We start from the raw sequence: 23,856 nt of genomic DNA on the forward strand, positions 1-23,856 counted from the left end.
TATATATATATATTCCCTTATTCTGCAATCTGAAGTACCCCATGTTTGCATTATGTCCTGGCCTCAGGCAGGGCTACAGGGGATTGCCAGCCCCCCAGAAGATAAAGTCCTAGCCCCTGGAACCTCAGAATGGAACCCATTTGGAAAGATACTGCAGGCTAATTTTACATAGCCACTGGCTCTGTAAGAAGAAGAGAAATCAGGTGTGGCGATGTAGGTTCTAGAGTCCCAGCACTCCGGGAGGCTGAGGCAGAGGATCAAGATTGAGCCCAGCTGGGTCATTTAGTAAACTAGAGAGATCGTGCCCTAAAATATAAACTAAGAAAAGGGCTTGAGCTGGGGAGATAGCTCAGTAGATAAGCGCTTGCCTGGCAAGCGCAAGGGCCTGAGTTCAATCCCTGGTTCCGCAAAAAAAAAAAAAAAAAAAAAAAAGGGGAGGGTACAGGTGTAGCTCAGTGGGACAGGCCTGGGTTCAATCTTCAGTATGAATGGAGAAAAAAAAGGCGACAAGCCATAAAGATAAGGTGAAGACCCACACACAGAAGCAGAGATTAAAGCACCCAGCTGCACACCTTGGAGTGCAATGCCTGGTCCAGGCCTACAGAGACACAGGAGACAGGCCTGGGACAGCAGGTTCCCTAGACCCTGGGAGGAAACCTGCCTCACTGCTATTTTGATTTTGGATTCTGGCTCCTGAATAATGACAGGAAAATTTTTGTTGTTTAAAGGTACCTAAACTGCGACCATTTATTCCAGTACCCACAAGATAGAAGTATAGTCAACCACAGTTCTGTCCTGCAGGGCTTGAGAACAGGGATGGCCAGGGTACGGCCAGTGATGTCAGGCTCACTAGCAGCGGGTGCAGAGGTAGGAAGAAGAGGGGTCACAGGCATGGAGCTCCCAGCATGCTCTGCTACCTAGTTGCAGTCTAGATAGGGCATGCAGCACAGGCACCCTCTCACCAGATCCCAGGGATCTGTCCAGACAGATCTTCTGTCCAGACAGGGAAACCGAGGCAGGCATTGTGCCAGCCCATACCAAGCAGGTGGCTGAAGCAGGACTTGCCCTTTATGACCACTGTGCCTTTCCTTTATGGCACATCTGGCTCGCACCTGGGATCATCAGGCACAGCCCAGCTGGGGTCACACACAACTGAGTTCTGGGCCCAGGTCTGCCCCTCTATTTGAGCCAGGAAGTCCTGCAGTCCAAGCTTCACGCCCCACTCCGGGCTCTGCGGACTCTGCCCTTGCTAGCTCTTGCTTAGGACCCCAGGGCTGAGGGTCTCAGACAGTACAACCTCTTCCTGTTGGTCTGTGTCACATGCAAGCATCCCAGCAACAAGGCTGAGGCTGCCAGGCTGCCTGTCCCCACAGCTGACCTTGCTTTGGATGTGTCCCCCTCAGAGTGTTTGAAGGGAAGGGAACGGGGTGGGCTGAGCTGAGCTAAGGCCACCTGGACACAGCAGGTGGCCCACACAGGTGTTCCACTTTGGTCAGCAGTGTGTTAAAAATAGTGCCAAATAGTGCTAAGGACTAGGGTGCAGCTCAGAGGTTCACCACCTGCCTGGCACTCGCCAGGTTCTGAATTTGATCCCCAGCAATGCAGACACAAAGCAGGGGAGAGGTGAAAAATTTGCATAGACAATTCTCTAAGAAGATATGTAAATCTAAATCAGCATATGAAAAGGTGCTCCGCACCACTAACCATCAGGGAAATATAAATCAAAGAATGTTTTTCTCTCTCTCTCTCTAAAACTCCAGAAAACAGGTCAGTAGTGAGGGCACATGACTGCAATCCCAGCACTTTGGCAAGCTGAGGCAGGAGGGCTGTAAATTCCAGCCCAATGTGAAACCTTATCTCAAAAAAAAAATGATAATAATAATGGGGAGAGGAGATAGCTCAGTGGCATAAGCACCTGCCTGGCAAGCACAAGGTTCTGAGTTTGATCCCCAGTACCAGAAAAAAATAAACAAAATAAACAAAACTGCATTGTCCAAGATCCTCAGTTCCCCCAGGGTGCAGATCCAAATCAGTGTAAGTCACACCTCAGGAGGTCTCCACAGCAGCACAGGTGACATGTGCCACCAGGGGAGGTGACTCTGTGGAGCGGTTTACATGCATCCCCAAAATTTCAGGTACTAGCAACTCAGCTCCTAAATACATGAGTGGCAAGTGGTGGCTGGGCCTTTGGGGCATGACTGGGTCTTGTCACAGAGGAACAGAATGGTGGGCTCTTGGGTTTTGGAGAGAATGGCTTGTTATGCTAACAGCTCTACTTGGCAGCTGTGCCGGCCTGCTGTGTGATACCCTCCACCTCCGTGTCTCAGCAGCAAGGTCTGTGCCAGAGGGTGCTGCCACAAGCTCTGTGATGAGCTACATAAAGCTACACTCTGTAGATCACCTGGTCTATGATACTCAGTTATAACTACAGAAAATGGATCGAAACACTGAGTGTCCTTGGACAGATGAATGGATAAACAAAATATAACGTAGCTAGGCAAGGGAATATTACATAGCTCTAAAAAGGAAGGGCATTGATTTCTCCGCCAATGTGAACCTCAAGGATGCACAGGTGCTGCATGAAAGAAGCCAGTCCTGAAGGGCAGATAGCCAAGGATTCCACTTTTGTGAGGTCTCCAGAAGTTTCAGATTCCTAGAGGAAAAAAGGAAAGTGGTGAGAGCCTGATTGTGGAGAGAAGGGATGGGGAATTAGTGTTTCATATCTATAGAGTTTTACTTCTTTAATGTATCTAGTACAGTGTCTACAGGGTCTCAATACACAGATCGGACTCGCAGTGATTCTCCTGTTTTCAGCCTCCCAAGCGCTGGGATTATGTGCCACCACGCCCAATCTCAGTTGCAGTCTTAGCATGCCCTGGGGTGGGGCTGGCACAGCAAACCAGGGATCGAACCCCACTCCCTGTGTTTGCCTAAGCAGGCGCTTTAATCTGCTGAGCTATCTGGCTGGCCCTTTACTACAGAGTTTTAGCTTGGGAAGATGAATTAAGTTCTTGAGTTAGAGCTGGAGGACAATGGTGATGGCTGCACAACTGTGTCAGTGTGTGTGTGTATATACTGGAAATGGAGACTTGCTAAATTGCCCAGGATAGCCTCAGACTTGGAATCCTCCTGCCTCAGCTTCCTGGGTAGCTGCTATCACAGGCATGTGTCACAGTGTCAGGCTCTGGATGTGTTTAGGGTCATTGAAACAACCACTTAAAAATGGTTAAACAGCAAATTTTGGGTAGGAGTGGTGGTGCAGGCCTGTAATCCCAGCATTTAGGAGGCTGAGGAAGGAAGATCGATGTGAATTTGAGGTCAGTGTGGGCTATATAGTGAGTTCAAGGCCAGCCTGAACTACATAGTGAGACCATCTCAAAAGAGAAAAACAAGATCAGCTAATTTTGTTTATGTGTTCTGTTCTGTATTTCACAACAATTCAGAGAGGGTCAAGGGTCACAAATGTAGAAGTGCCCTGTAGTTAAGCATGGTCATGTGGTCTATGAGCACCAATGACATATGACTGGGCACTAATCTCCCCTGGCCTCATGTTCAGGGGGATAATTTGTGAACTCCAAGTTACCTGGGCTTCCCAGACCCTACACAAAGTTTGGGGGTCCTCAGATACCAACTGGGGATAGCAGACAACCTTAGGTTACAACACATCTTTTTGTTCATGGTAAGATGTTGGGGATGTTTGTCACAGCAGCATAGCCCAGCCCACTGACTGATACACCAAGGACAGATTTGGTCCCCTGGGTGTCCTAGCTCCTGCCCCACCCTCATAGGCATTTACACCTGGGGTAGTGTAGTGTGTACTGGCTCTCAGAACAGAGAAATAGGTAAAGTGGCTGAAATACCAGAGGTGCCACCTCAGGGTCCCAGATGTTGTGAAAGAGGCAAGATCCATATATCTCCTTTCTGTCTTCACATCCCTCTAACCCCCCACCTGTCCATCTCCAACTTTCCCCTTTTCAGTGTATTTATCTATATATTTGTTTTTGTGGTACTGGGGATTGAACCCAGGGCCTTTGTGCTGAGTAAGGTGCAACCCCAGTTAAGTTTTTGAGACAGGGTCTAAGTCAGACTGCCTAGGATGGGCTCAAACTTGGGACCCTTTTGCTTCAGCCTCCAGCATGCTGAGATCACAGGCCTGTACAGACAAAACCCACTTTTGTTTTTTTAAGTACTGGAGGCAGAACCCAGGGCCTCCCTCATGAGTTCTACCACTGAGCTGCACCCCAGCTCCTTTTTAAAAGGACACCAATTATATTGAAATTGGGGCCACCCTGCACCCCGCTCACCTAGCAAGGACCTTATTTTCTTTTTCCTTATTATTATTATTTTTTTTTTTGTGGAACCGGGGATTGAACTCAGGCCCTTGTGCTTGCCAGGGAAGCGCTTATTTCACTGAGCCAGCTCCCCGCTGCCTTATTTTCAAATAAGGTCACATTTTGAGAAAATGGGGCTTAGGATGGGAACATACATATTTAGCGGGGTCACCAAGCCATAACTGGTGGCTTCCCAGAGAAGCGAGCTGAGCCAGGAAAGCAGGACAGGGTGGGGCTTTTGGGGAGAACCCAGACATTTCCAGAGAGGAACTGAGGTAGCAGGTCTTTCTGGAGGAGCAGCTCTAGAAGGTTCCCAGACATCCCTGCAGTCATGAAAGCAGGGTGTGAGGTGCTTCTGCGAATGTGCAGGGTGTGGAGGCAACTCCTGACTCCCGCGCAAAGATGAGGCAAGACTTGAAGATAAAGTGCAGGGAGACTTGGAGGGGGGTCCCCCTTCAGGTTTGATCTTTTTTTTCAGGAATCAGGGATTGAACTCAGGCCCTTGTGCCAGGGAGGTTTGATCTTTGTGGGTTTGCTTTTGACTTTGTGCTGACCGTAGATTTACTTGGGGGTGGGCACCGGCTGGAGGCAGAGAGGAGAGGGGAGCTTTCAAAGCTGCAGCCATGGGAAATGTTTTTCTTTTCTGTTTGAAAGAAAATGCCAAAGGAGGGTAAAAAGCAAGGGGGGAAAAGGGAGTGAGGGGGGTGAAGAGTAAGAGTGTGTGTGTGTGTGTAAGAGAGAGAGAGAGAGAGAGAGACAGACAGACAGACAGACAGACAGACAGACAGACAGACTCCTGGTGGTCCAGGAGTCATGGACAGGGGTCAGTCCTGTCACCTGCAGGACAGAGCTGGGCAGAGCTATCTGGTGTGCTTGCTGCCACTCTGGGTGCCCTTAATTAAGCTGCCCACGTCCTTAGGTCTCAGGAGACTCCTCCTTGTCATACTGGGGGTTGAACCCAAGTCTTTGCATTGAGCTAGCACCCCAGCCCCTTTTTTCTGTGTTTTATTTTGAGATGGAGTCTACATTTCCCAGGCTGGACTGGAACCTGTGATCCTCCTGCCTTGGCCTCCCAGAGGGCTGGGATTATAGTGTGTGCTGGCTGCTGTCTCCTGCTCAGGGGCCGGCCATTCTGGTGAGTTACGTGTGCCACACAGCTTGTGTGTGCAGGCATCAGAGAATGTAGCTCCGGGAACACCCCTGGACTGGGTGTGGGCATGAGAAATCAGAAACCCCAAGGAGATGGGAAATTCGATCTTCCAGGTGTGCCCTGAGTTCTGGCTGTGCAGGTCAGGGCAGGCTGCAGTTGCTGCCTTGTGGCCACTGCCCTCCTGAACTCTGTTGGAATGTGGCGCTCTGTTAGTCTGACCTCAACCCACCCTTACTGCCCTAGGCTAAACCACTGACCTTTGACCTTCCCCCAGGTTATAGGAGAAAGTCTCTGAAGACTGTAGGGAAAATTGGCAGGACAAAAACTGGGGAGGTGAGTTGTGTGTGGGGGTTATTTACCTTTTTATTTGGTGGCATTGGGGACTTATCCCACTTCCAGATCTTCAGACTGAGCTACATCCCAGCCCATTTTTTAGTTTGAGACAGGCCCTTGCTAAATTGCCCATGTTGGACTCAAACTTGCAATTCCTCTGCCATAGCCTCCCATCTGCTGGGATTACAGACAGTGCACCACCATACCTGGCATCATTTACTTTTTTTAAGGGGTGCAGCTCAGTATGCTTAGTATGGGGTGTAGTCTGCATGTTTAGTATGTATGAGGCCCTTGGTTACATCTCCAGTACTGTGGGAAGAAAAAAAAACCTTCCAATTTTATTTTATTTTTTTTTGAGGTAAAACCCCTCCAATTTCAACAAAAGAAGGTGTGCACTGGGGCTCCATGTCTCCCGGCTCCCAACCACTCTGCCTGGCGTGGCTGGCTGTGTCTGCCGCCACCTCCTAGCCCTGTGAGTCTGTCACTTTTCCTTCCTGCCCTCAAGGCGTCTCAGGCATTGAATGTGTAGAATGGAACCCACATCCCAGGGCCTTCTGAGCCTGCCGGGGCTTGTCAAAATGTGCAATGTGTGCATAGGGGAGTTTTCAAGCTGTTAAGGGGGATGGGAGGGCTCTACCAGCAGCACTGGGAAGGCCAGGATCTAGAGGCACCAACTGCTTGGGTCAGAGAGGTGGGAGGCCTGGAGGCGCCCAGGCAGGAGGAGTGCACTGGCCTTTGAGAGATGTACATGGCCCCAGACAAAGCTAGGAGCCTGTGGGGGAGGGGAAGGGGCTTCTGAGACCCAGAGGCCTCCTTCTGGGGCACCCAGCCGCTCTCACCTAGGTGCAGTATCCCTCCCCCAGAGCTCGTGCGGCCAAGCCTCCATCAGTCACCCTGCACTGACATCCATAAATACCATTAGTCACACCCCACACAAGCTCGAAGCAGAACACACCCTGTCACACCCAGACAAAGACCCGGGCCCCCAAAGAGGCCCTGGGTATCCAGGGGCTAGCACAGTGTGGTTCTGCAGGCCTCCAGAGCAGCTTTCAGTATCACAAATCTCTGCACAACTGGGCACTGTGGTCCCCAAATAACCGCAACGCCAAAACCTCACTCCTAACCTCCTCCATCCTCTCTGGGCAGACACCCCGTAATAAACACCCACAAACGCCCTTGGCCCACAACGCTCCCGCCTCTTACAGAGGGTGGGGGGATCGGGCTGACATTGGACCCCTCCCCCACGTCTGTCCTCCGATGGGTCTGGCAGGCAGGAAGTATTCCCCAAGGTCACCAGAGCTCTTCAGCTGGCTTGGCCGGGAGCTGATTTATAGGCGGTTTATTTGGAGAAACGCTATCGCTCTCAGATTCAGGGGGGAAAAAGGCGCTCGCAATGGACTTTAACCTTGGGCTGAGACCGCAATGCTTTGTTTTCTGAGCTGCTTCCTGGGCTGGGGCCTCGCTGGGGCTGGGGCTGGGGCCTCGCAGGAGATGGGGCGGCTGGAGGAATGTGGCCGGGCAGCCTTTGAGCTTCCGAGCTTGCCGGGCCTGCGCACAAATTCCTGCGCCTGGTTGCTGGAAGCCCTCTGTCTGTCCAACTGAGCTTTTAGAAATTCGAAGAGGGGACTGGAACTCTTTGGGTGACAGCGACCTTGGCGCCTGGTTTTCAAATGCCTCTGCACCAGGTCCCCTGTCATCCACCGCTCGGGGTTGTCACTGGCACCATTCGATGTTGGGGGAGGCAACCAAGAAGGGGTCAATGTCACCCTTTCCTCTGCAACCGTCACCAGTGTCCCAAGGCCCCTTTCCTCATGGTTGGTCCCCAATTGAGCGATGTAGGGACCAACAGAGAGCTTTGTGTCCCCCTTTGACAAAAATACCAGACAATGCCCATAACATTAGTCGTCATTACTGCAAATCTTCTCTAATAACCTCCTTCCTATTGTTAGGGTGGAAAGACCACTGCCCCAACCTGCTCACAACTGGTTTCCATTTTCCCAGTAGTTCGACAAGGGCAGCAAACAAGGGTCCTAAGCCAAGATGTCCTGGCAAGCATGAGTGCAGAGGGCTCCCAGGGTGAGGGACTAAGGCTGGGTCCATGAAGGTGACTCGCAGAGGAGCCTGCTGAGAAGCCAGTTTCTGACCATGGCGTCGCCCCTCAGTGACGGGATAGCTGCTGCACGCCCATCCATGCCTCAGCAGGCCTTCCTGGGAGGAAGTACCCAGCCCGCGCGCGCACCCCTACTCAAGGCGGTGATCGGTGAACCCGGGCTGCCTCTGGGTCCAGCCCTTGCAGGGATGGTTGGTGGTGGCACCCAGTGGGCAAGGTGACTCCCTCTCTTTGGCGAACGGGGAGATCCTGCCTTGATTCCCTGCACAAAGACCGGGAGAGCAGACTGCCCGATGGTTTGGGGATGCAAGGCCAGGCTGCAACACTCGCCAGCGAGCAACGGAACAAGGGCTGGCACGGAGATTTATGGCCGCGCGTCGGCCCCCTGCACACTAAGCACTTATCACGTCCTCTCCGAGCCAAACAGTGGAGTGGAAGACCAGACCCGGGCCGGAGGAAGAGGCCAGGGTCGGAGGCGGGGCGAGGGGAGTCGGAATCCTCCGTGGCCCGGCCTGGCGCTATGGCCCGGGCTCTGCTCGCTGTGCCCCAGAGTTTTGGGGCCGTGTGGGGCGCCGGCGCCGCGTCCCCATCTTCTTGGTGAGTCTGCATGGCTCTCCGCTGGGCTGGGCGAACTTCAGCCTGGCTGGCCGGGCCGCCGCTGGTCCAGTTGCAGCCAGGATAGCTGTGCCCGGGGCGGCCTCTCCGGGTTTTAGCGGCGCCCGGCCGGGAGCTCCCAGGTTGCCCGACCTAGGACCAGCGGAAACTGGCGCCTGGAACTGGCCGAGGCCTCCGAAATTGGCTGTCTGTGCTTGGCGTCCCTTCGCTACTGTAGCTGCTGGTGTAGTTTGGGGGTTCCCGTCTTTTGCCAGCCCTGGGGAGAGGCGGTTCCGGGCAACTGATGGGGTGATTTGGACGTCGAAGCCTAGAAAAGAATGCTGGCCGCCCGGCTGCTCTGGTGAGGAAACGGGATGTATCCACGCGGCCAGCGACACCGGGGTTCTGGAAGAACCGGGTTCAACCTTGAATTGCGCAGAACTGAGGCAGGCAGGGGGTCCAGGATTCGGATCTGCCCACCTCGCCGCCGGGTGCAGTGCCGACTAAGGCCCGGCAGGGGACACAGTGACAAAGGCGCAGAGGGGACACAGCCGGGCTCAAGGTTGACTTGTCCTTTGGTTTTATAATAAAGAAGCACAATTTTGTCTGCTGGAACGCATGTCGGTGCATGGGCACACACAAAGACCCCAGCTCAAGTTGACGCACTCGGGGCCGGCCCGGGTGGGTTCTTCGGGAATTTTGGTTTGTGACTGCGTGGAGATCTCCACCCCGGGCTGACTTTCCGCCCAGTCAGTACAAAACACACCCACACACCCGCTGGTCAACATGGTTTTTGGCCAAGGCTCGCACCGGGTAAACAAGCGTGAGGGGGTGGAGGGGGTGGGGCGCGGAAGATGGCGGCTGGGCCCGTGCGTGGCCGCCCAGCGTGCAACATGCGCGCACCGTGGCCGGCCAGGGCGCAGCCAGTGTCCTCCTGGGCCCTGAGGCCGGCTAGGGCTGCCCAGAGACTCTCCTGTGACAGCAGGGGTTTTCCAAGAGACTGCAGTGTACTCATCTTGGGATCCGTCCCACGCCCCAAGATGGCTCCCGGAGTTTACGCGGCCACTGCGGGGCTTGCGGCCTGGGAGGGGCTGAGACCCGGGTGCCCACGGCGGGCGCAGCCCTTGCAGGGGCTCTCCAGCGCCCCACGCATAACGCAGGCCCTGAAGAAACAGGGCGAGCAGGCTCGGCCCGGGCACCCGTCCCGCGGCAGGGGCCCCGCAGCTGCCGCGTCTCGGGGTTCTGCGCCTGGCGATAGCCGGGGCCGCGTGGCAGATCGCGCGGGCGGCCGGTGGGGCGGTGTAGGGGGCCTGGGGCGCGCGCATTCCGGGGGAGGGGGCTCATCTGCCCCAACCGCAGCCCTAATGAAATGCCTGCTTGGTTTGCCACGAGGGCGAGGCGCACACTTGAAAAATGCAAACGCCATTGGCAAATCCAGGGCAAACAGGCAGAATTTTTATTAGCAACTAAATGATTTATGGCACACATACCCCGCCGTCACAATTACGGTGTCTTGGAGCATCCAGGGGTGAAAACATTAAACATTTATAAAAATAGGCCTTTGTTTTTTTTCTCATCCCGCAAGCCTTTTGTATCATTTCCCCACCCCGACTCCCTCACGATACATATTTTTTCTTTAACTATGGTTAAAAAAAAAAAAAAATCCAGATCCCAGGCGGGATAACGGGGTGAGAGTGCGAGATCAAGGCCTGAGTTCGGAATACTGCAGAGCGATGGGGAAAGGAAATGTTGGGGACTCGGGCGCTCGGGTGTGTGTGGGGGTTTGCTGGGAATCCACAAATGTCTCAGGATAAGATTGTAGGGGCGCATGGCGCCCCAGTCCCTTAAGCCCGAGTCAGCTTTAATACTCCCGCGCAGCCCCACACTGCGTTTTACTTCTGCAGCCTCCCTCTCCCCTGCAGAACACAGACACAATACCTCCTTTCTCTAACCCCCCTCTCTTCGACTTTTCTCTTGGTCATCCCGGGGCTGCACCGGGTGCCTCCCGCGGCCCGGGCCGCCCGCCACTGAGACCCGCGAGCTGAGCTCCAAGCGCAGTCACCACTGTCGTTCCCCTCGGCTCCGGCTATTTTCGTTCTTTTCTCCTTCCCCCCAACCCCCCAGCGCGGAGCTCCAGCTTCCCAAAGAGGGCAGCCTAGAAACCAACGCAGGGGGCTCCAGGAAGGGCAACTTGAAACTGCCCTCAAGAGGCCGAACTTTTTTTCCTCAAATTTATCCTGGAATTAAATTAGACACCCCCAGTTCTCTTTCCAGCCCTCCCCCCTCTTTTTTTTTCTAAAAGTGGAGAAAAGAAAATAGAACGAATGGGTCGCTAACTAGCTCATTTTTTTTCTCCCTCCAGAAAAGTTGCCTGAAAGATGTATTAAAAAATAGAAATGCGAAAACGCTGATTCTGCAGCATAGGGCGAAAGAGCAGGCTTTTCTTAATTAAAAAAAAAAAAAAAATGTCACCACGGTAAGGATTCCTGCCCCTCCAAAGCCTTCCTCGAGGGTAATGCCCAACTGGACTTGGTAGCCTGTGGGTTTGCGGAGATGCGGGTGCGGGGTCCCTGCGATTATCCGGCGTTTCCAGCGCTCCTAGACAGGTAGGTCTGCCGCGGGCAGCTCCCGGCGACTCAACCCAGAACGGATTTTGCTGAAAGCGCAAAATAAAAGTACAAAGTCTGGGGATTGCGGCTCCCCTCCCCCCTCGGCCGCCATGGCCAGCCAAGCACTTTTGGGTTTGGCTGCTGCTTCCTCTGAGCTCAACAATTTTTTTTTTCCCGGTCTCGCCCTCCCTGGAGGGGGCGCGGCGGATGGAAAGCGAGAGAGGTCCCCAGCCACGAGGTTTTTAATATTACACTTTAATAGGTTTCAGAAGGCCCCGTGGAGAAATGCTAATAGGCTGAAATGTCAGAATCGAGAGGGATTCAGCTCGCGCTCAGCCGATCTAATCCTTTTTTCTGCTCTGATTTTTTTTTTGGGGGGGAGGGAGGGAGAAAAGGGGGCGCCCACGCCAAGAGGGCTTTTGGGAGGGGCGCGCGATGCGAAGCTCCACATCCCCGGCCGGGGCTAAGGTGGGGGCGCCCTGAGCCCGCGTTTCTATAGGAACCCTTTTTAGAAGATTAGACTCACCCGCTGCCCGCCGCCAAGGCCTCTCCAAAATATTAATCAGTAACCATCTGACGCCGCGTTTCAGGGAGGGACCCGAGGCCGGGGCAAGGAAAACGGCCTTCTCGCCTGCCCATCCCACCCGAAGGCGCTGCTGGGGGAGAGGGAATGAATCGCCGCTTTGTTTTAAAAGGAAGAAAAAATGGAAAAGAAAAAAGCAGCCCTTGTCTGTTTTGGCGTCTCCCCCGTGCGTTCTGGAGGCGCACCCCAGGGGAGGTGCGGGCAGGGGCGCGGGTGCAGCCCGTCAGGCCCCAGGCCCTTCCCGGCTCGCTCGGCTTGTCACCTCCTCCAGCGAGCAGGAAGCTGACAGGCGGCCCATTAAACCGCGCCTTGCAAAGCCCTGGATTGCGGCGACAACCATCTTCCTCTATTTTGATCACTCAGCCCAGACGCTGGAGGAGGAGGGGGGGAGGAAAAGGGAGGAGAAGGAGGAAGGGCCCCCCCAACCGGTGGAGGGGGAGGGCTGCCTAGAAACGGTCCGGAAAAATTCTCACCACCAGTTTTGATCATTCAGCCCCGCCGAGGGGAGCCTGGAAACTGCTGGAGCCCCGAGGTCCGTAATTGGTTTTATAGGAATGGCTGAGGGCCAAGGTGTTTACATGCGCGTGATGGGCGGCGCGCGCGGCCAATGCGCAGCGGCCGAGGGCCGGCCCTGGGGGGGCGGGCGCCCGGGAACAATGCGTGTTTCTTAGCTTGAGAGTGCTCCCCTCCCCCAGCCCCCTTCCCCCCCTCCTCTGGCTTTTTTTTTTTTTTTTTTAGATCCAGCGAGAGGAACTTGAAAGGGGGGTTGTGTAATGTACCTTTTCCAATCCCGGGCTGTATATGGAGATTTGGGATTCTTTAAACCGGCGCTACCTGGATTTTATTAAAAAGCGGGGAGCTCGGCGGGAGGAAAGCTGGCTTTTCCGGGGGCTGCGGGAGTCGGGCCGCGGGAGGGCGGAGGAGTTGGCGCGCCGAGCGCTCGGCCCAGGGAGCGGTTTTCTACCAAAAAAAGGAAAGGCGGGCAAAAAGTGTGAAACGGCTGCGGGTGGCGGAGGGGAGCGGCGGCCACGGGATGGCGGGCAGCACGGGCGCCTAGCCGCGCCGGGAGCCGGGGCCGCCGCCGGAGTCGCTGTTGCCGGAGCCCGGAGCCGGGAGCCCCGCTGCGCCAGGTACGCCGCCGGTCTGCCCGTCGGCCCTGCTGGGCGCGAGGGTCTCCAAACTTGTGCAGCTCGCCCTCCGCCACCTCACCTCTTCTGCTCCTCAGGGTGCGCAGGGGGTCCCCAAAGCAGTCTGGCTATCTAGAATCTGCTAAGGAGCCAGGGGCCATGGGAAGAGGGCGCCCCGCCAAGGGTAGGGGCGCTCCACTGCTCCCCGGGCGCCCACCAGAATCCCCAGCCCGCTGCAGGCTTCCCTGCTTGGCACGGCCGAGGACCGAAGATTCCGTGCTAGGTTCCCGGAAGGCGGCGAGAGAGCCGGGGACGCCGAGACGTTTTCGATTATAGGCTGTTTTTAATTAAAAGCCAGAATTCAGCCATTTTAACTGCATTTAAGAGGGGGTGAAAAGTAGGGAGAACGTAGTGGAGCCCGCAGATGACCACGCCAGCTTCTTTGCCATTGCCAGGCGTTAGGTTGGACTTCACCCCGACTTCCCTAAACTGGGGTGACTGGATACGCTCCGAGGCTGGCTTTTAAAAGCAAGTTGCCCGCAACATTTAGGAAAAGAAATCACGGTAAAGTCATCGCCTACTTGAGACATGTATCCTCGGATGTGGCGACCTTAGATTTTTCCAAAGTAAACGCGGATCTGGTAACCAGAGCCTGATGCGAGAGAGGGAGGGAGACAGGGTGTTTGAAACCCAAAACACGGAAAAATAGGCATCCTTTAAAAAGTTAACGAGGAGATAGAGGAGGCCGGGGGCGGGGGTCTGCGGCTGAAGGGGTCTCCAACTGGGGGGGCTGGGTGCGGAGTCGGGGCGAGCGCCCGAGAGCCGGGAGTTTTGGCGTGATCGGCACTCCAGGAGCTCCCTGACCTTAGGAATCAATCTGAGCTGTCGCGGGCTGGCCGACAGACAGCGAGGGAAGGGTGGGCTCCACGACCCGCTCTTTCCCCCACGGGAATCGGCAAAAGACCAATCTTTTAAACAAACACCTTGAAACTGGAACTACGGGGTTGATTTACCCAATACACCGGGGAGGCGCTTCGGTCCTACTCGCGCTTTGAGGTTCTCTTTGTAGGTTATTTTTGGTCGGTGGAGAAATAGGATGAGATCTTTGATTCCCTTCCTTTCCTTCTGACGACCCCCGAATCTCCTGCGCCAGGCGGCTCGTCCTCCGGCCGCAGGATTCCCAAGCCCGAGCGTTGGAAAATGAAACCAAAGCCATTTTTTGAAGGATTCTTTCCAGTCCGCAGGGCAGAATGCTACGTCTGGGGTCCTTGGACTCAGACTGAGACTCCCGATTGCCCGACAAGGGTGGCGAGAGGGGGCGGTGAGTCTCTTTAAAAATAATAAACCCGTTTTGGACCCTCCCCCCTCCCGAAACAACAAAAAGCCCCAAACCAAACACTCCTTTGGTGGCTTCCAGCGCCAGCTCTGCTAAAATCAAACTGAAAAAGGGAGGCAAAGGCTCCCAAAAAAGGTTAAATATTAAACTTTCCGGATCAGATAGTGACAGTGTTTAGGAAGATATTGCGAGTCGTTCATGGAAAGGTTTCATAGCATGTGACGGCCGGGAATAAAACACTATTCGAGGTTTGTATTTACACTGTCCGGGTGCGGTCAGCTCTCGTGGCCCTTTCCCAGTTTCACCAAGGCAGAGTCGGGGTTGGGGCGCAGCGCATACCGGTCACTTTTCCAAGCCGGCTCCCAGGAGACTCAAGCCACGAGGAGGAAAGAGCACGGATTTTAACTTTTCATGGAAAGAGGGCTGCTCCCGATTTCACCCCTGATTACTAGATCTGCAGCTACCGACCCGAAGGTCGAGGCTACTGTCTGAAACTTGTTTTTTCTTTTTTTCTTTCTTTCTCCCTTTTTACCCCCTTGTCTTCCACGGCTCATTTCTCCTTTCTCCTCCAAGACGTTGCGTGCGCCACCTCCCGCAGCTTCGCCTGGTCTCCCAGAGGGGCTCCATCGCTGGCTGGCCGTGCACCCCGGGCCTCGGGCGGGCCCGTCACCGAGCGCAAGCCGCGGCCATGCACGCCACCGAGCCCCCGCCACCCGAGGACTCTGGGACTACGCCGAGGCTGAACTTTTAGGTCCCACGGAGTGAGGCCCGCGGGCCGGGTGGGGGGCTGGCTGTGGCACTCCGGCGGAGGATGGATGGCCGAGACTTCGGGCCCCAGCGGTCAGTGCACGGCCCCCCGCCGCCGCTGCTGTCCGGCTTGGCCATGGACAGCCATCGCGTGGACGCGGCCACTGCCGGACGCTTGCCCGCCTCCGGCTTGCCTGGCCCGCTGCCTCCCGGGAAGTACATGGCTGGCCTCAACCTCCACCCGCACCCCGGTAAGTGCCCCGAGTTCGCATCTCCAGCCTTCCAGGACCCCGGGGAGGGAGGTCCGGGAAGATCAACGTGGTTAGGGCCGAGAGCTCCTCTCGTCCGGGTGGCCCACCGTGTGCCGCAAGACTTGCCTCCCAGGGCGGCTAAATCCTAAGTCCTGGGCAGAGGCCAGTCCCCAGGTCCCAACGGAGAGGCGTTCGGCTCCCGATCCCTGTGCATGGAGACCTTCCGAGGCCTAATCTTCTGCCGAAATCGAGTCACCAAGGGCCATATTCCAATCCCCAGATGAGCAGATGGGTTGGGGCTGGAGTTTGCAAATTTCTGGGCGAGAAAAGAACAAACAAGACAGTCCCTGTGCTCCAGAGCTCGGATCATTTCTTGGCAAATTCCTTGCCCGCTGCCCAGGGCTTTGGGTTCTGACCCCAGCTTTACCACCCTTGCCAACTTGGGTCCCTTTAAGATTCCCGGAACCTGGAAAAACACCCGGGAAAACGGTGGTGATCCCAGCTCTGGCAGCCTGGCCTTTGGCCGGCCCTCGGGGACCCCTTTATTCCCCGGTAGGAGTACGGCGACCCCCGCCACCCCTCTCTGGCCGGCATAAGGGCTCGCTGTACTGATGCTGAAACTGAGCCACAGCCACCGCGGCTCTGGGGAAAGAGGCCACCCAGAGAGCGGATAAGCCAGACTGGGCGGCAGAGGGGACGCCAGGGGTGCGTGTGTGGGGGGAAGCAACACCCAATGTGAGGCTGGGGAACTGCGTCCGAGGAAGCCTGGAGGCCTCCGCCATTTCCCGCAATGGCTGCCCGGGCTCTGCGGGAGCGCACGGGAGGGCACCGCGGTGGAGCGAGAACGCTAGACTGGCCGCCCTTCCCGTGGCCGCCCGGGGAACACATCTTCCTGGCAGCCTTTGGCTTCTGCTCCCCGGCATCAAGGGAGAAAAATCCTTTTATTTTAAACTGAAGTTTAGGAGTTCTGCGATTTTGCTGGGTATCCCGGCCGCTACGCCGGTCCTTGGGGCAATTTTCTCTCTTTGATTTTTCTCCAGGAACTTTTCAGGAACCGGAGTCGGGGGCTCTGCGGGACAAAGGGCCTTTGTGAGGCGCCAGGCGGGCGGGGGAGGGGCGCACGGAGTTCCCTGCGGGGGAGGGTTCCCTTGGGAGCAGGGGGTCGCGTTCCAGCCAGGGCCAGGGTTTTCTCCCCACGGCCACGACGGACTCCCCCCACCCTCCGAACTTGGGAACAAGGCTGGTGCAGGCTCTGCATTTGTGCGGGCTCCCGAAGGCACAGGGTTTCTTCTTGCACTCTGGAGTCTTTGGGCTGTTTGGGTCATTCTCTCTCCGACCTGGGGCAGTGGCAGCGGCCCTGCAGTCTGGAATGGAACCCAGAGTGTTTCTGGGTGACTAGGCCTTTGCCTGCCATACAACCCCGAACCTAATGCAGCCAAAATGTTCCCTGGAGTGCAGTATCAATAGTCACTGTGCGGGAAAGCGCCTCTGTGTGTGCACACCATGGTAACCCCCAAACTGCCCGTGCCATATAGCGCCTGTTACTGGTAGACAGGGAAGGGAAATAGGGTTGGACGTTGAGAGGCAACTTGGAGGCAGCCAGAGCCCTGGGTCAGGGCTTCCTGAACTCTCTGACTGCCTGATTTTTAAGTGCATGCTCAGTGGTTGAGGCTGAGGAGGAAATGGCGGGAAGGCCACCCTTGTGCTCTGAACCTTGTTGAGCCTGGAAGAAAGGAGAGTGGGCTGCTACACCGCATCTCAGTGTCCCACATGTTCACCTCAGCAGAGGCAGATCAGGGCCGGACCCCCACCCTGTGCTGGAGCTGGCTTGCTAGTCTGGTCAGATAGAAGTGGGGAGCTGCACCCCAGATCCCTTCACTGCTTGTGGTAGTGGATTAGAAACTCCTCTGTTCAAAACTTCCAACACCCTTTGTGGGGTGCAGGTGGTAAATTTTGTTTTCCTCACTCCCCATTCTTTCTGGTTGTCAGCTTCTTGATCTTGCCAGTGCTCTCAGCTACATCTTATTTGCTTATTTTTTTGTACAAAAAGCTGGGGGAAGCTGAGCAATTTGCTGGGGTCACCAGAGCCAGGCAGTGAGTGGTGAGAGGGTGTTTCTTCTGGGCTGGTTCCCATGCAGAGGTTGGCAGCCCAGTGGCCATGTGTCCAGCAGGCTCCTCTGGAGGAGCTCAGTGAGGCTGGAACCCCACATGCGTTGAGGGTGTTGTGAATGGTGGGGGTGCCAATGGAGGAAATGGACTGCGAGCTTTGGACCTGGCTAAAGGGTTTGGTCTCTTTTTAGAGGAGGTGAAATTGGGAATGAATGGGGTTTGATTCAAAGTCAGAGTAGTTTTTCCTTTTCCTGTAACCTTGAGCATTGATGTAATCTGAGCAGTAAATGCTTGCAGCTTGGTCAGCAGCCTGGTCAGTGCCCGGGACAGTAAGTGACAAGTACCTAGCAGGTTGGGTTTTCTGTTCTGGGGTTGGGAGGCTCTGCACCCAGTTCTCCTGCATAGCACTTTAGAGCTATTAGCAAGAGTTTGTGCTTGGTATTTATGCTCCCTGCCCCCACACCCTGGCGAGATTCAGGATGGGGAGGCCTGCCCTTTGACCCAGCCAGTGGACAATAGGGTGTCATGGGTTTTCTTCGGGACCCATCAGCTACAGCTCTGGAATCTAGCCTGTCAGCCTACTCAGATTGATTTAGAAAGATTAATCAGCATTGGCTGCTGGGGTGATGGGATTGTGAAGATAAGGGAGGTTGGCCACACTCTTCCTTTTCTAGTTGGAAGCAATAAGGTGGGCTGGGGAATGTTCTGGAATCTGAGAGGCCTCCCATACCTGGCTTCTGGTGCTTTAGGTCCCAGGCCCAGCGATTTTTTCCCCCCTCACTTTTACATTAGCAAATAATTTCCAAGTGCTTCCTGTGTGCCAGGCAAGGCCAGGGGCCCAGAACTGCAGGAGTAATCGAGCCCAGTCTTTGCCCTCCTAGGAGCCCACATCTTAGTAAGAGGAACTGGGCCATGAATATGCACATGTGAGAAGGAAGTCATTCTGAATAGGGACACAGGTCTTACAGACAAGAAAATGCCTCAGGTCTGGCCTGCCGGAGGGCGAGGGAGGGGTCAGAGGGCCTGACCTCCTTGCTGCCTGGAGCGATCCTTTTTGTGTGTGAAGAGTGGAAAGCACAGTGAGGGTGATGAGGCTGGAGCCTAGAGCTGACTGCTGGGCAGGCTGCTGGGACTTGGGGTTAGGGTTGGGGCAGGCGGGACCTGCCTGGCCCAGAGGGCCTGTAATAGGTTTTGGAATTTTACACTGAGGCATGAAAGAGGAGGGGCATTTTACAGAACCAGCCTGGGCTGAGAAACTGTCAGTGGTATGCAAGACAAAGGAAGGTTGAGAATTACTCCAGTTGAGACTAAAAGAATTTAACAGCTCAAAGCAGTGTATCGGCCTTGGTGTGATCTTGGATCCGGGAAGAAATTGCTGTGAAGGAGATTGTGGAGGCAGTTGGTGGAACTGGAGTATGGACTGTAGCTTGGCTGATGTCATTGAATCAGTATCACATTCCATGAAGTTGATAGCTGCGCCGTTATACGAGGGTGGCCTTGAATTCGAATGCTGAGGTGTTTAGGGAAGGGACACCGCACCCCCTCCTGCCTCTTGGGAGTGGTTCAGGACTGATAAAAGGAGTAGCTGTAATTTGCATATACGTGAGGGAGACAAAGATAAAGCGAAAGAACAGCAGACAAGACAGCAGGGAAAGCTGTCCACAACTGTGGGACCCAGGCAGGTTGGATGGTAGGTTGGCTGGTAGCTTGTCCTATTGTTTCAAACTTTTCCTCAAATTTGAATTGATTCCAAAATAAGCATTTAAAGAAAAATTCGGCTGGATGCTGGCCCGAGACTGGTAGATGAGGAGGAGGGAAGTGGCATGGTTCTGCAATGTTGGGGGAGAGGCTGTTTTGGGGTGAAGATGATCAGAGAGGGTGAGTGGAGGTGGTGAGGGTTTGGGCCTTGGGGTGCCACTCAGGCCGAGTGGTGGGCAGCCCGACATCCAGCAGAGAGGAAAGGAACAGCTTGGGGACCCGAGGGGGATGGAACATTCTAGTTTTAGATGTGGCTGTTTGGGGTGCTCTTTGTGGACTCGGCTGAGGTCTGACCTGGTTTTACTCCCATCCTGTGACTTCTGTCCCGACTCCAGCCCAGCTTTGAAGGGGACCAGCTGGAGCTGCTCGCTGGTGAGGTCTCAGACCTCCCCAGGGCTTCTTCGAGTCCTCGCCGGTGATGAGTCAGGGCCAGGGTCCTTTAATTTTTTTCTCCCATTTTGCAGTGCTGGGGATTGAACCCAGGGCCTTCATAGTGAACCAACCATTTTTAATTTGAAATAAGATCTTGTTAAGTGGCTAAGTTGCCCAGACTGGCCTCCAGCTTTTCATCCTCCTGCCTCTGCTTCCCACAGGGCTAGGATTGTAAATGTGGATTGCTATTTCCAGACCATTCAATTACTCATTTATTTATTTTTTTGTAGAACCCAGGGCTTTGCCCATGCTAGACAAAGCACTATATTGCTAAACCTACATCTTCAGTCCCAGGGCCAGGGTCCTTACTGCACTGGCCACCTGAAGAGGCCTGCTATCTCGTTGTGAAAAAAGTTGAGCTTGAAGCTGTCAAGTGTCCGCCAGGAAGTCTCTTTCCCAGTTGTTCCAAGGTACAGATGTTGTGTCCATCATTTTTTGCATCTACGAGACCTTGTGAGCTAATACAAGAGGTAGAGATGATCTGTAGCCCAGAAAGAACTGTGAACACCTCAGCCCAGCTCACACTCCTCCAACAGTTGTCCACATTGCTGAGCTGAGAGTTTTAACCTGCAGCCCCTCTCCCCCTTAAGACTCTGATTTGTCTAGGGCTGAGGTTCAGACCTCTTTCCCTCACCCACTTACTGGACGTATGTTGACTCTCTGAACCTCAGTTTGCTCATCACTAATGTGGGTCTACTCCTAATACTTGGTTTGGTTGGTTGTGAGGTTTGAGCCAACAAGCTCAGGCTGGATGTCTAACCAGGTGCTCCCTCCTGCAAAGTTAAAGCAAAAGTGATTGCTATAATTAGAGTGCTCATTAATAGATGACTCACAGACCCCTCAGGCTACTCCAGACCTCTCCTGGGGCCTCTGGAATTTTGTATTCCCCTGGGTGGAGCACAGTCCTCGATCTCCAGGGTCCCAGCCTGAGTAGGCCATGGTGGTGCACACCTGTGGCCCCAGTGCTCTGGGAGCCTCTGCAAATTGGAATCCATCTGGGCCGGTCAGTAAAATCTTGATGCGTTTTTTCTTCTCCTTTTCTGCATAGTAGCTAAGGATGGAAATACTTCAGTTTTTGGGTATTTGCTTCATGGAGCTTTTATAAAATGAATATAGCAGCCTGTAACTACTACAAGTTTAATTAAGCCCAGCTCCTTTCTAGCCCCCAGAGGTTCCTCTCAACTCTCCTGGTCACTTCCTGGCCTCACCACAAGCTTTTTTTTTTTCTGAGAGAGAGAGGGTTCAGGCTGGTCTTGAACTCACTATGTAGCACAGGCTGGTCTTGAACCCCATGAACTCCAATTGCTGCGCATGCCTCAGCCTCCCAAGTTTTGGGATTCCAGGTGTGTGCCATCACGCCTTGCTCATCGTATGTTCTGCTTGTGGACTCCCATGGTGCTTTCTTGTCACTGTCTGGCATCCCAATGTGTGCGCACAGAACGCCGTGTACGCTTCTCCTGCTGATGGACTCTGGGTGGCTTCCGGTGTAACCGTGAAAGTGCCCCTGTGAACGTGCCTGTAGGCACCGATGGACACATTTCTTTGGGTTCATACCTAGGTAGGAATGGGTTTGTGAGAATGGCGGTGACATGGGGCAGTCCCAGCAGCTGTGGCTTCTCCATTTACTGCATCCAGTGAGGTATCACAGCTGGCTCTGAGTTGCGGGGGTGGGGGTGGGGGTGGGGTGGGGTGTCTGTGTTCTTGTCAACAGCAGGTAGTGTCAGTTTAAAGTAAAACATTCATTGAAAGTACAGTGCAGGCCTTGAATTCACTATGTAGTGCAGGCTGGCCTCTAACTTGTAGCAACCTTTTTGCCTCAGCCTTCCAAGTGCTGGATTTGCAGGTGTGCTACGCCAGGCTTGGTGGGCTACAAGACTGGTGGATAGCTCAGTCTCGGTGTGAACTTGCTATTGTAGCCTAGGCTAGCCTGAATTCACAATTCTTCTACTTCGGCTTCCTGTTGCTAGAAATACAGGCTTGCGCCATCAGTCACCCCAGACTCTTAGTATGCATTTTAAAAGTTAAGTAACTTTGAGACAGGGTCATGTCATATAGTTCAGGCTGGCCTTGAACTTGCTGTGTAGCCCAGGCTGGCCTCAAACTCCAGGTGGTCTTCCTGCCTCAGCCTCCCTCCTACCACCACACCTGTTACATATGTATTATAAAATGAAACTTTTGTGTCCTTTTCAAATAGTGGGGCCAGGGAGATGGCTCAGTGGAATAAGTGCTTCCCTGGCAAGCGCAAGGGCCTGAGTGCAATTCCTGGTTCCCCACAAAAAAAAAAAAAAGTCAAATAGTGTTGGGTAGGTTATAAAGTAGCATCTTTCCCTATTCAATACTCTACTTTTAACTCTTCAGCTTTTTTGTCTATATTTTCTAAGAACTTCTACTGTTAGGTATGTGCAGGTTTGAAGATTTGGTATTGAATTTGGTAAAACGGATTTTGCATAGATTGCCTGACTCTGAATCCTATTATTTATTGAAGTGAGGCAAGTTTCTTTGCCTGCCTATACTTCAATTTTGTCATTTATAAAATGGGGGAGAATAATGCTGTGCTCTGAGATTGTTTTGAGGGTTAAACAGTACAGGGCAAACCGTGAGAATAGTGTGGTTCAGCGCGCCTGTAATCCCAGCACTTGGGAGGCAGAGGCAGGAAGATCTCAGTGAGTCTGAGACCAGGCTGGGCTACATAGTGAATTTAGGGCTAGCCTGGGCTATGTAGCAAAACCCTGTCTCAAGAAAACAAAACAAAACAACACTCTTAAACAAACCTATATCTAGGGGCCGGGGAGTTAGCTCAGTAGAGTAAGTGCTTGCCTGGCAAGCACAAGGGCCTGAGTTCAATCCCCGGTTCCGCAAAAACAAAACAAAACAAAACAAAAAAGCCCCCTATATCTGTCCTACAATAAGCATTTAGTATTGATTACTGTGATTTTTGCTGCCCTCGCGTTTATATGGTCCTCTCCTCCCAGTACATGTGAAATACAGTTTTGCTTAAAGCACTCTGTTTCTTATTGTGGTTTTGTTAATATTGTTCACATTTGAACCGCCAAGTGTTGTAATAAAATTATTTTGAAATAAAGTTTTTTTGGAGTTATAATAGCCTCTTTTTTTGGTTGGGATCTATCTCATGCTACGTTTTACCTTTGGCCTGTATACCGTGTATTGGATTGATCCATCCTTCCTTCCTTCCTTCCTTCCTTCCTTCCTTCCTTCCTTCCTTCCTTCCTTCCTTCCAGTGGTGATTGGAATTAAACCTAAGGCCCTCGTACTGAGCCCACCCCCTTTTTTGTGTAAAGGGTCTACAGGATCTCACTTCATAGATCGGATTTGTAGTAATCCACCTGGGTTCAGCCTCCCACGAGCTGGGATTACAGGCATTTGCCAGTCTCAGTGTCAATCACAGTCTCAGGGTGCACACCCCCCCCCCCCCGGGGGTGGGGTGGGGCTGGGGGCAGGGCCAGCATGGCAGCCTGAGTTTGAACCCTGATCTCTGCCCCCTTTTCTTTTTGAAACAGGGCCTCTAGCACTAGGTAGACCAGGCTGGCTGTGACCTCACTGTGTTGCTCAGGCTGGCCTCAAAGTCAGTGTGATCGTCCTGCCTCAGGCTCCCGAGTGCTACGATCACAGATGTGTGCCATCACATGTTTTGTGTTGTGGCACCTTGCTCTGTGTCTGCCTTGTTCAGACTGGGCTCAAACCTGTGATCCTTCTGGTTCAGCCTCCCAGAGCGCTGGGATGAGCAGCCGCCACCATGCTGCTCTTTCTTTGCTTGGAGATTCCCCACCTGGACTTCTCATCACCGCAGCTGTCCTGGTCAACTTGCCTGGTGCTCCAGCCTGTCCTAGGCCCTCAGCTTCCAGCCCTCTGCCTCTGCTGAGCTGGATCTGCAGCATCCGGGTCCCATACCTTCCTTCTGCAGTCTTTCTTTGGAGTGCATTCTGTGGTAGTTTTCTGTGAAAACGTATATGGAAAGGTATTATTTTGGCCCTAGTTTGCCTGCAGATTGCCTCTATTATACCTTCACATTTGAGGGGTGTTTGGGAAATAACCCTCTTCATCCCCAGTTTTGAAGGAACAGACAGCATCGCCTTTTATATCCCAGCATTCTTTTTGGGGAACACGATGCTGTATTTTATTTATTTATTTTTTTGTCCCTGTGGTGCTGGGAATTGAACCCAGTGCTGTTTTCATGTTGATTCCTATGTTTTTCTCCTTTAAGACAGGGTCTCATGTAGCTTAGGCTGTTGTGTGTGTGGGTATTGGGGATCAAACTCAGGACCCTGTCAGATAGGCGCTTAAACCTCTGAGCTATATCCCTGGCCTCATGTAGCTTAGGCTGGCCTTGAACTCATGGCCCAGACTGGCCAAGAATTTGTAATCCTC

The 23,856-nt window shown here is 53.7% G+C and overlaps 1 protein-coding gene and 1 long non-coding RNA gene across 6 annotated transcripts in view; one reads left to right on the top strand and one right to left on the bottom strand.

The window, feature by feature from the left end:
• Window positions 1-591: 591 nt before the first annotated feature.
• LOC111816380 lies at window positions 592-12,217 on the bottom strand. Of its 2 annotated transcripts, none has more exons than XR_002820788.1 (4): window positions 11,654-12,217; window positions 10,457-11,174; window positions 6,035-6,123; window positions 592-693 (listed from the first exon to the last, which is right to left on the bottom strand). It is a non-coding gene; the product is annotated as an uncharacterized LOC111816380 (long non-coding RNA). The 2 variants fall into 2 exon arrangements; XR_002820787.1 differs by lacking the exon at window positions 592-693 and adding an exon at window positions 1,926-2,653.
• A 259-nt stretch (window positions 12,218-12,476) lies between these two features.
• Tnrc18 (trinucleotide repeat containing 18) overlaps window positions 12,477-23,856 on the top strand; it is a 92,620-nt gene continuing 81,240 nt past the window's right edge. For 2 of the 4 annotated variants that reach the window (XM_023713464.1, XM_023713467.1), the window contains exons 1-2: window positions 12,477-12,840; window positions 14,747-15,171. In XM_023713464.1, the coding sequence (XP_023569232.1) occupies window positions 14,985-15,171 (187 nt within the window). In that variant the 5' untranslated portion in view covers window positions 12,477-12,840; window positions 14,747-14,984. Of the gene's footprint in view, window positions 12,841-14,078; window positions 14,159-14,233; window positions 14,422-14,746; window positions 15,172-23,856 lie in introns of those variants that run through there. The other 2 variants (XM_023713466.1, XM_023713465.1) reach the window with 2 other exon arrangements.

The sequence above is a fragment of the Octodon degus genome, unplaced genomic scaffold, assembly GCF_000260255.1.
Source record: "Octodon degus isolate 3935 unplaced genomic scaffold, OctDeg1.0 scaffold00031, whole genome shotgun sequence".
Classification (NCBI taxonomy): Eukaryota; Metazoa; Chordata; class Mammalia; order Rodentia; family Octodontidae; genus Octodon; species Octodon degus.